Here is a 14,587-nt window from a genome sequence, read left to right as displayed (position 1 = left end):
TAAAGGGAGAGCAAATTTACTACACAACTAGATAAACCACATGGACTGCTGAGAGTTTTCTAAAGGGATTAACACACTTACAGAACATCCTCAATACAAAGCAACAAAACCAAACAAATGTCAATATTCTGTAGTAAAACATCACTGTATTTATTTCATAGTGAACACTACAAACTAGTGTTCTAGTAGACAAAAGATGGTTAGTTACAAAGGAACTCTTAAAAGATGCACACAGATTACATTCATAAGCAGGCACATGCCATAGAGAGAAATTCAGATTCTTTTTGCCTACTGGAGTACACTCAGACCTTGGCAGTCACCGAAGCTCCTGCTAGCACGGGAACAGAACAGTTCTGTCATTCAACAGTCTAGATCAATGGTTGAGCCTGTAATAGCAGAGAAGGGCACAGCAACACATCCCCAGTGCTCCAGCTACAGTCTTCTCCCACAGGCAGCTAGAATAATTACAGCATAAAATTGTACAGCTGTCATTCTGAAGAACTTCAGTCATTATGCTGCAGATAACTTTTCTATCAATAGCTGTGTCACAAACAGAAGCACACAGGTCAGCTTTATAGAGATCACCCTCTAATCCCCAAATCCGCACTAAGCTATTACATGGGTCTCTCATGGTTGAAACTCTCAGCATCTGCTCTACGTGTCTCAGGGACAAGAACATGCATGTGTGAGTAGTGTCCGAGAAGGAACTGGAAGGGGTAGATGGCAACACCAGCACGCGATGGAAGATGGGATCAAGACTGTCATTGCCATATAGCAAGTGTCCAAAGTATGCCCCTCCCTTCTGTCACACAGCCCCACTGTAGATTTCTCTGTGCTAGCATGTGACCCCTAAAAAAAGGGAAAGTTTTGCCCTTACTCAGTGGATGGTCTTTACACCTCAAAACTGTGCAAATGGGCTTTCGGAGTAATCCTTGAGTTTTCACTCAATCCAATCCTGAGCAAAGTCACCTTGTTACTAAAGTGTAAGCAAAGGCAGCACAGGGAAGAGAAATCCACTGCTCACCTGGAAGCAATTCTAGCAACCAGGTTCTGAGAAGAGCACTTTCTAAAGACCAGCCTCTCTTTTTAATGAAGCACCAGGTAAGCAAATACAACCAATACTGGTAGGAACCAAGGAATGAGTCAGACAAGCCATGTTACATATGTGTCACTATTAACAACTTGATTCCAAGGTAAATCTCGACTGACTTTCTTAAGCAGGCCAAAATGGATCAAAGAAACCTAAAACTGTCTCAAATACTTGCTGTAGGTTAGGTCCCATCAGTAATATAGACCCAAATACTGTGCCAATTAAGGCTATGCTCAGAACTAAAACGTACTTTGACAGGTAGTGAAGCGAAGCATTTCAGGAGTGTCTGCACCACAGTGGCTGCACGCTGGACTCACCTTTTGAAAACCATCTACGTGAGAAAAACAAGGCTGCCAAAATTTCCTGGGACAGCAGGGAGACTGAGGGCAGAACGATGGCTCTGAACAAACTGATGTGACAGGACAGCAACTGCTGTCCAGCTTTTAGTATGTTTCCATCTACTGACAGACCACCACAAATAAACCTTTCATCACTGCAGGCTTCAGCTCCCACTGAGGGAAAAAAAAGTGAAGTGCATAATTTCTAAACTTAAAACATCCCAATATCAAAACCAGTTTCACCAAGTTGCTTTTACCTAGACCATGTATTAACTAAAAGTAGTAATGTACCTCAGAAAAAAAGAAATTGTGACCAAAAAAAAAATTGCTTTATCCTCAAAGTCGGTGATGGGAGGGGAGAACCGTTCACAATGACCTATCTGCAGTGGAATGAACAAAAAGATAATGGTGAATTTGTGCTAATAGAGAAAAATGTATCTATTTTTTAATGGTTTTTCTTCTTTCAAATTAGAAAATAATGGCCAATAGGCGTTAATAGTTACCTCCAAAGTTTAGGTTTCTATTTAGGCACCTGTCCTACTGAATATGAAAATTAAAGGACAATCTTTTTAGGTTTTCATTTCTAAGAAGCTATATTAACATCATATCGGGCACTTCCTCAAGTACTTTAGAAGAGTATTCAGAAGAGCGATTAGGGACCGACTCAGTGAGTTAATGAGGTTACTCTGCAACCAATGCTACAAGCTCTTGCTGATAATACTGTAAGTCTCTCTGGATGTCCACCCAACTTCATTCCTGTACTCCTAGGATAAGAGCTTCTGCTACTTATCATCTTGCAAGTCTTCCGCTTGCCATGTCTCAAAGGCCTTGCTGGAAGACAGGTTTGTAAATAATTTTTTACAAGTCTGAAATAAGTACTATTCACTATCAATATTTACCCTTCATATTCTAATCAATTCAGATTAGTGCAGTAGAGCATTCTCTGTTCCCTGTACTAACAGCAAGAAAAGAACTAAACCACATTAAAAAAAAAAAAATAATCAATGATTCTGCACAACTTCTATTAAAAAACATATTCATGCTTTCCGTGTTAAAATGAGTTTATTAGATTGTAAAGACCATGATATGCAAATTCTTTAATATACAGTCTTCCTTTGCAGAAAATGTAATTGATCTAAAAACATTTGCCAAATATCACAATTGAATTGACAAGGTGTCAGGAAAGGCTAAGGGAATTTATTAATATATTGCTACAGCACTTACAGCATTATAATCAGCACATGCCATATACTGACACACTTCTGAATCCTTTCCTACACCCCCCCCCGCCATCTCATCCCCTCTTTAGGAACAGGAGTGTCCATAGGGATGTAGAATTCTTAAATAGCGACAGCAATAAGCTCCTGCCAGTGCTAAGCTCTTAAACTCAAATGAAGTGACTCAGCCGATTTTACAGCTTGAAGTAAAAAGTAAAAAAGTAAAAAAGTAAAAGGAAGTAAAAACAGGCACTGTAAACCCATTTCTGTACTTACACTTCATATGTCAAATGCACTTCAAAGCCTTAGCTAAAACAGCAATAACGGTAAAGCCTACTGTTTTGTTTAAACAAAACCCAAAAGAAGGAAAAAAAAAAAAGACAACCCCACTTCATCCCCCAAATGGTTAACACAACTACTGCTGGCATGAGGGTGTGTTACTCAGTTCCAGAGTAACCGCTGGATGCAGTTGACACAGGGCCCCTGGCATGTGACACAGCCCTGGCTTCAGGCCCCTGCTCCAAGACATGTGACTTGTGGCAGAAACCCAAGCTCATCTGCCTGCCAGCACTTGTGCTGGATCTTTAATTCATATCATCTGCTAAGACCAGTTAAAAGTGGGAAAACAAGGAATTATATGTGCCTACACTATTTAATAATTATTCAATATTTAATAATTTTATATAACTAGAATCGGAAATATTGAAACCTCATTAGTAAGGTTTTTTGAGGGAAAATATACCAGTTAAATATTTACAACAACGTGTCATGCAACTGTAAAGTTTCAAAGAACAGATACCCTGCAGAACTGATTTGTTCTTAAAGCAACAGTAATTCCAACTTATTTTTGGGTAACTAATGTTCTTCCTTTCTACAGTCTCTACTCTTCTGTGGGTGGATATCTCAGACTTTCCCCTATTGTTTCTTTTGCTGAAATACCATTTTGTTTCCACATATAAACCAAAAACATCAGCAGAGTAATCAAGATCATCCACATGAGAATTGCCCACACCCCTGCACTGCCTTTATGCATTCTTTTGGAGCCACTTCCAAACATTGTACACTGTTTTCTTACAAACCTGTTACAGAACAAATAAAGGCCAAACCACATCCACTTATACGCAAGACTTTAGAAATACCACACTATATCTTAAAGGTACGAGGAAGAAGCAACTAAAAATGAACTGCTAATTTAGGAACCTTTACAATTATAAAATATTAAAAATTTTTACAACTCTGAATCTCTACTCAACTGCAATCATAGCTCACGCCAACAAAATAAAGGTAGAGAATAAACAACTCCATCCTTTAGCTGTTCCAGCAGAAACTGCATTATTAGAAAAAGAAATTAATTTAGAAATCAGATTTGACATTTAGCAGCACTTTCAAACTTCCTTTTACCTAAATAAAGGACAGACAGCTGAACCCTCTTCTGAGAGTTCACTATTAAGAGAGAACACATCATTTGAGTATTCAACCACACATACAATAAATATCAGTTGTGTAAAATGAAAGAAAAAGCGCACAAGAAACAGCTTCTGCAGAATAGGTAATTTCTCCATTTCTAAATAAATTATGGTTAGCTCTGCTCTTCAATTTACAAAGGATGTGCTGGGATGCCTTCTTCATTTTTCAGTATCTTATAAAAGATATGTCATGCCTCAGGGTAGTAATTCTACATATGTTTGTTCCGTCTCCAGGATTTTGTAAATATTTTGCAGAAACTTGGTCCATCATAGCTAAATAAATTGAAGAACTTGAAACTACAGATATTTCTGCCTATGATTTCCATTAGTAGCAACCTCAAGTGTGCAAACATAATGATTTGAGCACATATTAAGTTTGTTAAAGTTTCAAAATGAAATAAGCAATTATAACAAAAGTATGGTTTTGTGAGATTACCTAAATACAAACATCTCCTCAGTAGCTTTGGCTGGATTTCCAGGTGCTCAAAAAGAGAACCAACTTAAACAAGAAAACTTCCACTTCCCCATTACCAATCTACCGAACATCTACACTGTCTATGCCTCTTATATAGCCTCTTCCTAAGAGGCCAATATTTAAAATAATTTGACTAGCACAGTTATTCAAGAAAGGAAGCCTGCCTGTTATTTGAAATTCCTGTAACATCTATTTTATTGCTCTCACCCAGTCTATAAGGAGATGGAATCTTGCGAAAGGTCATTAACTCGCTGCCTTAAAATTCTGCACCTATCTTTTGCCTAGTACTTGCAAGAATCCCTTCAATTTTATCTCACACACAAAACCCTGAACAGATCAAAGGCTACTTGATGATACTCTACTGGAAAAAAAATATGGAAAAAACCAACATGCAGACTAGTAAATAGTGACAAAGAGTGTGATGAGTTACACAGAACTGTCTGGACTACTCAGAGGCATAGGCTCATTTAAACAAAATGTGTTTTAACACACACAAATGCCAAGTTACAGATCTTAGCCTATGTAATACATCAAGCCATACACAAGAAGCATGCAAACATATCTTGGAAAGCAACTCTGAGGATAAATAACTAAAACCACACTTCCTGCACAATGTTTTGGAAACATCTAACTAAATTTGGGATGTATAACTAAGAGTAAGTTATGCTACTATAAACAGCATGGATGAAAGCAAACTGGAAAATATTTCCGAAAAACTCTGAAACTGAAGAACTGGAGAGGGGGAGGAAGATCAAGAGCTGATCCTTGTGTGGAAGTACGTTCACAGCAAGAGCAGTATTGACTTTTAATCCAATAAGAAAGGTTGGACTGACCACCCACCACAAAATGTGGCAGTCCAGCCAATTCATATGGAAAAGGACAAGCCAATTTCAAGACGACAACTAGGCAGCAGACTAAATAGCAAAACGGGGTAAAATTAGGCAAGATGCCCTATTGGAGGCATTAGTTATTATGCTTGTATCAAACAAGACGCTCAATTCAGTAACAACAGAGTAAAATATGAGGGCCTATGACAGAAGAGAAGATGTTAATTTAGATGACCTAATCTTCCCTTCCGGTCTTTGCAACCATTAGGATTCTCAAAATGACCAGACAAGGCTAATTAATCTCCGTAATACCCGTGACAATGAGGCCATAATTCCAATTTTACAAAGAGCAACCAGAAAGACGTGTTAAAACTCTTACCACTGCAAAACCACTACCCAACAACAAAAAATAACCTTAACAATCAGAAATAGTTCTAAACAATATGTTGTAACAAGATAGTTCCCTGAAAAATACAGCACACACCCTTACTTCCATCTCATAAAAGCTCTCTATACGACGCTGAAGACCCTACTATACTGGAGTCCACAGACTCAATAACTTCAGTGCTGGCATTTCCCTGCTGCCACACTCTCCGACCTCATTTAAAAGACAAAAAATGTCTTTCAAATCACATGAGTCTTGCCATTGTAAAGCTTTCGAAATTTCATTTATTGAGACGTCTGTATTAGTCCAAACCAATAATTCATTAAGAACGTATGCTTTGCATGGTTAATAATAACGAAAACTCTAGTCTATTGTTGACAGCAATACTCACCCTAGTTTACTCATGGCTGCACTCCAGCACAAAACTGTAATAATGGCCTGACTTCTCCCCCCTTAAAATAACAAAACAAGCAAATCTGTAGGCCACACAACATGAAATCACCTTGATACCGACAGAGCTGCCCTCTCAGCCGGTCAGTTTTGCCACAATTGTCGTATCTGTTACATGGTGCTTTACCACTGTCTGAATTACAAAGATGATTTTAAAGCCAGCCCAAACTTTAAAAACAGGCCTGAAAAACACCACTTCAGATTCCCATCCCTACCTCTACAATAAAAACTGTTTTTCTATATATATCTAAGTTTGATTTATTGGAGTAATACAATCCTGATAAATACAAGAGCCTGTAGTTTTAAACAATCAGGTGGAGATAAAGTTAAACTGCTCCACATTATCCTACCATGGTCTCACTAGCTCACATCAACACAATCCCTGGTTCATCAGAGTTATCTTCTTACACTTGTTATGACATATTAGCGAGTACAAGGTAAAAGATATACCTTTTCCCTAGTAAATATATCCTTAGGAAAGGACAAGCTTTAATTAAAATAAATCTGATTTAAAAAAAAAAAATAAACTGAAAGAGTTTCTATTTTACACATTAGCACCCTAAACTCCAATCCTTTATATAATTTTGGGGTTTATTTGTCGAATAAGCTGGTAACTCTTGATAATTCTATGCTGATCAAATCTGTTAATGCTAAATACACAGAGGCGACTTAGGGCACCGCCTATGGGGAAGATATACTTTATCTTTCTGAGCATTAGTAAAGCCTATTTCATTTGTTCAGCATAGACATGATTTTACTCAGGTTTTACTTTACTTGTAATACTACTGCCTTGTAGAACAATTTTTCTTTATAATAATGAAAAATAATTAAATAACACCTTCCTTGCTAAACACTTTTACTCTGGCAGATAGGGAATGAAAATAGCAACACAAAACCCAGATTTGAGGAGTTTTCATTTATTTCAGCATAAGTAAACAATCAGACAGGGCAAAAAAAAGATAAATTGAAACACCTATGTGGAAAAGGGCTATATTGAAACAAACAATCTCTGCATTGTCTTTGAAATTACCTGTAACCATCTAAACACTGAAAATATGATTTCAATTATGTTTATATAAAAGGCTTACTTAAAAATCCTGTTAAAGCTGACTTAATAGCACACAGTTTAACTAAAATTTGGGACCAATTCTTATAATCTCGAGTTTAGGTGGTTTACTCCAAGTCAACTGCTTAACAGAACCATTTCTATTTACTCATTAAGTTTCTGTAATTTAAGCTACTGGCTTTTGCTGCTGGTAAAATGTTAGCCATTCTTCATGCTATGTGACTAACAGTGTCTGTGACTCATTATCACCAGAAGATGAATATGCTGCTGATTTTTGTAATGCTAACATGAGTAACACTAAAAATAATCAGTTATAATATGTAAATCTGGGGAGAAGTAAAGAAACATCAATTATTTGGCACCACTACCTGTTACTGGCTACATACCCCGCAATCTGTTGTGGTATCCTTAGAACTTTGCCAGAAGGCTACAAAATACACCACCATACATTTGTACCTACTTCCGTTTTTCTAATTTAATCTGAAACACTTGTTTCGTTTCAATATCCATTATTCTTGTATGGAAACAAATTAATAGCTTTAAAATACACTATTTCCTTCAGAATATATCTGTGAAGTAACCCTACTCCTTTACTGCAAAATGAAGTACAACAATTTGCATCTATCATTTCAATACCTTTTTTTTCTCCTCCAAGTTTGTGATCTTTTTTTGCTAAGTAAGACTGTGCATTACCCTTAACTACCTAAGAAATCAGTCTGGAAACAGTGTTGCGCTATTAACCCATAGCATTCGAGTTAGTATTTTTCATAGCTTTATTTCATAGCTTTGCCAGTCCTCACCATATGCAGCTTTTAAACACTAGGTGTACTTCACTAAAATGATTTTCTTCTTAGCTTACATAACAGCAAACAATTTCTTACGTAAAAGTGGACTAATACTTAATATTTAGTCACTGATCCCTAAAACACATCACATTTCATTCTCCAAGAAATTGACTGTTTTAAGATTCCACCTTCCAGTCGCTGAATTCCACAGATGAAAAGTTTTCTTAGTCAACATAATTACTAGTAATTAACAATTCCAAGATCAGCATACAAAAAAATTTGGGACTGTTCTTCTTGCTTAATAGAAAAAAAAAAAATTGTGAGGTCTAGAGGCTGGTTTTCTTACCGACAGAAAAATATGTCCACATTATAAATCAGGCATACACTGAAACCATTTTCAAAATTAGTTCCTGAAAAATGTGTTTGGCAACCCTTCTGTCACACAGTAAATCTCCTATTCAGACCAGCAATAATTCCTTTAAAAACATTCCTGAAAAGCAACTTTAAAATATTATCAAGGATTAATTTAGTTATACTTTCTCAGCACATTACAGCTTTGGCTACTTGAACTGTCATTTGGAAAGATTTTAAAAATACTTCAAGACATCACCTATTTCTTACAGAGAGTTTCAAAATAAAGTCACCTTGAGATGCAGGCTGCGATACCACAGGCACCCAAGACAATCCCCTGAGAAGGTCTCCTATACAGAAGCGTGTATACCTTTCTCTGCTTCCCCTGTATTTCCAGTTACACAGTTCCACCTCTGGTGCTCATCAGACACTTCTATGATCTGCTTGTAATTCATTGTAACAGCAGAAAACCAGCCATCTTCTTTAGCGGGTTTAAAGAGTAGCTTGCTTTTTTAGTGAACTAGAAAGCCCTGACACTGGCATGAAACAAGAAAATGGTTGGGTGAAATAAAAACACTAAGTGAAAAATGGGAAGCAGCAGCTCTCCCTTTAGAAGGTAATGACCTACCATGTCCGCTCACCAAATACCATGGAACCATATCTTTAGTATACTCATGCTGACAATCAAAAATAGCAGTTTTAACTTTACTGTACAATCACTTCAACAGGCAGGGAACCTTGATAACTTTTTCCCAATTTGCAGTTTATTCTCTTCTGTTTAAGGGAAGCTTACAACATTAGAGATCAACAACTTAGAAGGCCAGTAAAATTAAATCATACCAAGGCTGAAAACAAAAGTTAAAATGCCAAATGGTATTTTAATGTTTCTTCTTTCAGACATAAGAACTTATTTTAAAACCACAACACTGCAATAACAGAGCAGTTATTATCTATATTTTAAGAAAAAAAGCCCTTGGACTATTTAATTCATTTATATCGAGATGAAAGTCTGTTCTAAATAAAATGTCTAAAAGCCACAACTAGTTTATACTTTAAAAGTTGACATTTCATTCCTGATTCTCAAATACCCAGAAGATATCCTTACAAACTAATTCTTCTGTTCTATACTGAACACACTGAAGCAGGAAGTTCACCTAGATTAGTCATAAAAACTCACTCTCAACTACCAAATTCTTTTCTATAGCATCAAATTAAGAAGTTGGTAAATCAGCTTTTCTGAGGCTGAAAATGTAGTACTCCACCAATACCAGTACTATGAGCGACAAACAGGGAAGCCAAATGTATCTCCCTACAATAAGTCTCTTCCAAGCCAAAATTTTACCTGTAAGCTTGTCAAGGCCAAGATCAGGAAATTTCAAATTCTAAAGCAGTGTACTAAACTGTGCTCACTGTTACATAACTACTACAAATCCAAGTTTTAGAGAATTTTACACTTCCTGTGATAAAAGCAGTTGTGAAAGATGAAAAAGATAACCCCAGAAAATGTTCTCTTCTTTGGTGCTATAAAATTATACACTGTAACAAACAGCCACTTTCTTAAATGCTTCTAAACCCACACTCCTAAGAAGTAGAATGTATCAGAAAGATACTCGCCATACTCTGAGATGCAAAAGAAAGAGAAGTGAGAGTAACCAAAAAAAGAGATGGAAAAGAGGAGTGATGCAACAGCATCAAAATCCGAACTGGGGAAACAAACTAAAAAAACAAACAAACAAACAAAAAAAACAACAACCAAAAAAAATATTTCCAATTTATAAGTTGTGATTCTTTATACTTTTGCTACCTCCTTTCCATTACTACTGGTGGGCCCTCACAGGAAGTAGTGTAACACATGCACAGCAACATTATTAACTAATAGAAGTGGTTACATCAGCATCTTCTCCTGTAAGAAATATAAACACAGGTGACAGCAGGGGCTATATGAACTGTACAAATGCAGTTGAGGAGAGTGGCATCACCTGCAACATCCTTCAAAGATGGGGCAAAATCTGTGTGTGAATTGGGGTTAACATCAGCGGGGTTTTTTTGTATTTACAGAGCTCAGAAAAAGCTACTACATGTCTTGAGAAAAGTGTTGCAAGAGTATCAATGCCTAAATATCTAGTTGATCATGATAGTTTTAATGCAAAAAAAAAAGATTCTATCATTAAAAACAAAACAAAAAACCCCAACGCTTCCACATTGCAACTCTGAATACATTTCTTGAAACAATCAGATCATGTGTCAGAAGGCACTGCAGGTAATCACAGGACACTACATTTTTCATCAGACAACATCATCAGAAACTCTTCATTTCAGTGATCTACACTCAAGTTCACTCTGTGAAAACATTTTTGAGGCTAAAAGTTTCTAGGAATGTTAAATGTTATATACAGCTACCAAAAGAGGAAAATAACATTCCATAAATGAAAGCCAAAACTACTTACGTTTCAAAACAGCGATCCACGTTGTCTGACATCAGAAGTAGCATGCACAGCTGTTCCAGTGCTATTAGCTGCATATCCCTTTCATCTCCCTGCCCCATCTGCAGCCATTCCAGCAACGTGTCTGGGTCCACATCTGCCATGTTGGTTTTTTAAATTATAAAAAAAAAAAGCTGCCTCCACGTAATTTAAAAAGTACCAAAAATATTCTTTAAATTGTTCAAGCCAGCCTAACTTAAGCACAATTAGTATCTCTCTTCAGCCAGCCCCAAGCTTTCGTAGTTTTCACCTAGAAAGAAAATGTAAAAATAAATAAATAAATATCATTATCATCACAGTCTTGTCTTTACACTTTTTGGATCTTCTCCTTTCTAAATCATATGGCACATTTTTGAGTTGACATTAAGTTCTGCATATTGGATCAGCAATATTTTTTTTCAAGCTTCATACGTGAGCAAACAGTAATGAGTTTGTTCTGCTTCACTGCAAATAAATCTCTAGTTCTAGCTGACAATCAAGCAAGACTTAGAGCCTACTCTTGTTTACAGGATAACTCAAAATTTAAACTTAAGTAGAAAAACTGCGCTTAACAACCCTCTGTATATTCTAAAAGTTAATATAAAGACCAACTGTGCTGCCCTGCCTACCCCCTTTCTTTTAGTATCACTTTATAGGCATCCAACTTTCTGAAAGATGGATTACCTCCTCACTAAAGTATTCAAATACAGAAAGACATCAAATGCCACATTTTAAATACAAGCCTACTAAACAAAAAAATTGAGACTTGCAGAATCTTTGCGAAAGTTGTATTAATCTTTCATCTTTTAAACAGCATTCAAACACATGGACAGTAAGCTTTTTAGGTCAAAAGATAAAGACAATTTAAGTCTCATTTGCATTTTCAAGAATTAGGGGGTTGTTGGGTTATTTCAGAAAAAAATATATCTAACCCATAGCTTTTAAAAAATGCAAGAATAACTCAAATAATTCATGTACATATAAGGAAAACAACATTATTTGTTGGCCCAGTGCCATAGTTGTACATGTAAGCTGAAGACCAAAAAAGTCCCTTTAGAATGTTAAAGAGATATTTTTGACCTATGTGCTTGGTCTTTACTTTGTGTTTTACTAAGGCTCAAATTCACCTCCCACATCTATGAACACAGCAAACATGAGTGTTTTCATAGAAAAACTAAACTGTTACAAACCAATCTCCGCAACTAAATATACAAGAAAAAAATTGACTCTTTTTAAAATATAGCTTCCAAAAAAAGGAGGTTTACCAAACTCCTAGGTAAATATGAAAGACTGGACTGCCTCCCTACAAATTGAGGGGAGGCAGGAGGGAGAAGCTCGATCCGGGCAAAGTCTACCTACTTGTTTGTTTGCTGCTAATGAGTTAATAGTTAAAAAATAACTCCATCAAGGGCACATCTACAAAGTGAATCAGAAATTGGTATTATATGGAGAAACGTACACTGAATCAGCAGTGCTGTTTCACAATAGCTTCGAACTTAGAGATGTGACAGAAGTATGACAGATATGATTTTTTTATAGTTTAGAACTGTAATGACACTACAGGTCACTCAATCGCTGCTTGCCAGTTCTGTATTTTGTTATTGCTGCAGTCTCGCTGTAAGAAGTTAATACAAATGCTACTAAATTCATTTTCTGTGCTTTAAACAATGCCTACGGTCCTCCCAGCTGTTTACAGACTGTATTTCCTGTTCCAAGACTGCACAAAACTACTTTCTGCCAGTACAAGTGGGATCGTATTTTAAGTATAGTACTTCTTAAGGAGACTAAATTATTAACCGGGGGGAGGGGGGGGGGGGGAGGGGGAGAGGAAAGCTACAGAAACAAGAAAATTAAGAGGTACAGGGAAAGTGGGGCAAGCTCAACACAGGCACCTGCTGTTCTTGCACCCCAGACGGGCTCTAACCAGACGGAAACGAACCACCGAGCAGAAAACAGAGCACGGCGAGAGGCCGGGGCTCCCAGGAGAGCCGCACCAGAAAAGGGGCCAGGCCGCAGCTCCACGCATCCCCCACCGCCCGGGCCTAGGCGCACACACACGCCCCAGCGAGGCCCCAGGCCAGCCGGCGGGGATGCGGGGCCCCCTCCCCACAGCCGGCCTCCCGGGAAGCGGAGCCCCCGCACCGCCGCCCCCGCACCGCCGAGCCGGCGGCGTGAGCGGCTCCCCGGCAGCGCCGCCCCGCTCTGTCCCGCAGCCCCCACGCAGAGATCTCCCGGCACCCGCCGCCTCCCCCGCCCAGCGCCCCGGCCCGCTCGCTCCGGGCCTGCCGACACCGACCCGCCAGGCCCGGACAGCGACGCTCGAGTTCCTGGCGAGCCGCAGGCCTCGCAGGGTGACCCGGCCTGGCGGCTCAGGAAAGGCGCCGTCTCCCCGGCGCCAGCAGAAGCGGCCCTGCGCCGCCCCCGCCGCTCACCTGAGCCTCCCGGAGCCTCGTCGCCGGAGCCGACCCCTCCTCAGCGCCGCGGGGAGACCGGGGGAGAAGGGAGGAGGCGGCGGCGACAACCCCAGCCCCGCAGCAGGCGGCAGCCAGCGGCATCCATGGCGCTCCGCCCGGCACGGGATTGGGTGGGAGGAGGGGGAAGGGAGCCGCGCCGCCGCCTGGCGGGGAGGAGCTGGCGCGGCCGAGCGGCCACTGGGGGCGCTGCGGGAGCGGAGCGGCCGCCTCCCTCCCCCACGCCGCGGGCCCGCCTCGCCACAGCGGGGGAGGTCGCCGGGCCCGCGCCTCCGCGGAGCTGCCGCCGCCGCCAGCCGGCCTGCAGCTGCGGCGCGGCCCGGGCCCGGCGGCCTCCCGGGGCGAGGGGGGCCCGGCGGCCTCCCGGGCGCACTGTGCTCGCCCCGGCACAGCTCGCCCGCTCTGAGGGGTGCTTCGGACCCGGCTCCCCCGGCCCGGCGCCAGCCCTGGCAGCGGGGTCCCGGGGACCCCCCGGCCGCCCTCAGACGGCCGCGGCGGGGCCTGGGCCTGCCTGGGTGCCCGCCGGCCAGCGCCTTGGCTGGCCTTTCCCTGGCTGCGCGGGGATTTTTGTTTTTATGGTTACCGGTCATTTTGTTCCATGCCGTGTTCTGGTTATCTACTGCGTTCTAGTATACGGGGAGGGGGTCTCACACCTTGCAGGCCCCGCTTTTTGGCCCACCAGCGGCACCCCCGCTGAAGGGGCTGTGGTGAACGGATTTAAATGTTGCAGTCATGGGCCTTTCAGAGCAGATGTAACTTGCCCTTGTAGTGAATTTGAGATGCTGCAGCTCTGCTGTGTACCCGAGTACGCATGTCGCCAGCTGCTGTGCCTATGATCACAAAAAAAACCCCAAATTGCTATAAATTTAGAGCCAAGGGTTAAAAGGACTTAATAGCAAACTACTATAATTTAAAATGAAGGACTAAAAGCAAAGGATCTTCAAAATAATTTCCTTCTCTGTAGGGTGACACGCATTTTTCTAAGGAATTTAAGCTTATTAATGTAAGTACAGTAAATAAGATTATTGTACATTTGAATGTCACTCCTACCTACCTCATAGATGTTTCCTGTAATTAGAAGGCTAACACCACACACTGAACAAAAAGGCAATGGTACTCATGCTTGGTTAAAACTTACTGAATGCAGAAATTTTTATTGTTTGATGTTGTAGTAACACATCTAGAAAGTGCTGTCTTTACTGCT

The 14,587-nt window shown here is 40.1% G+C and overlaps 1 protein-coding gene across 10 annotated transcripts in view; it reads right to left on the bottom strand.

Annotated features, from left to right (window-relative positions):
* Nucleotides 1–13,487, bottom strand: part of HECTD1 (HECT domain E3 ubiquitin protein ligase 1) — a 64,799-nt gene extending 51,312 nt beyond the window's left edge. For 6 of the 10 annotated variants that reach the window (XM_055793580.1, XM_055793576.1, XM_055793581.1 and 3 more), the window contains exons 1-2: nt 13,345–13,486; nt 10,898–11,183 (exon numbers count right to left, since the gene is read on the bottom strand). In XM_055793580.1, the coding sequence (XP_055649555.1) occupies nt 10,898–11,037 (140 nt within the window). In that variant the 5' untranslated portion in view covers nt 11,038–11,183; nt 13,345–13,486. Of the gene's footprint in view, nt 1–10,897; nt 11,184–13,344 lie in introns of all 10 variants that reach the window. The other 4 variants (XM_055793575.1, XM_055793583.1, XM_055793584.1 and 1 more) reach the window with 1 other exon arrangement.
* Between the last annotated feature and the right edge of the window lie 1,100 nt (nt 13,488–14,587).

The sequence above is a fragment of the Falco peregrinus genome, chromosome 1, assembly GCF_023634155.1.
Source record: "Falco peregrinus isolate bFalPer1 chromosome 1, bFalPer1.pri, whole genome shotgun sequence".
Lineage (NCBI taxonomy): Eukaryota > Metazoa > Chordata > Aves > Falconiformes > Falconidae > Falco > Falco peregrinus.
This window is presented reverse-complemented; position numbering and strand designations above follow the sequence as displayed.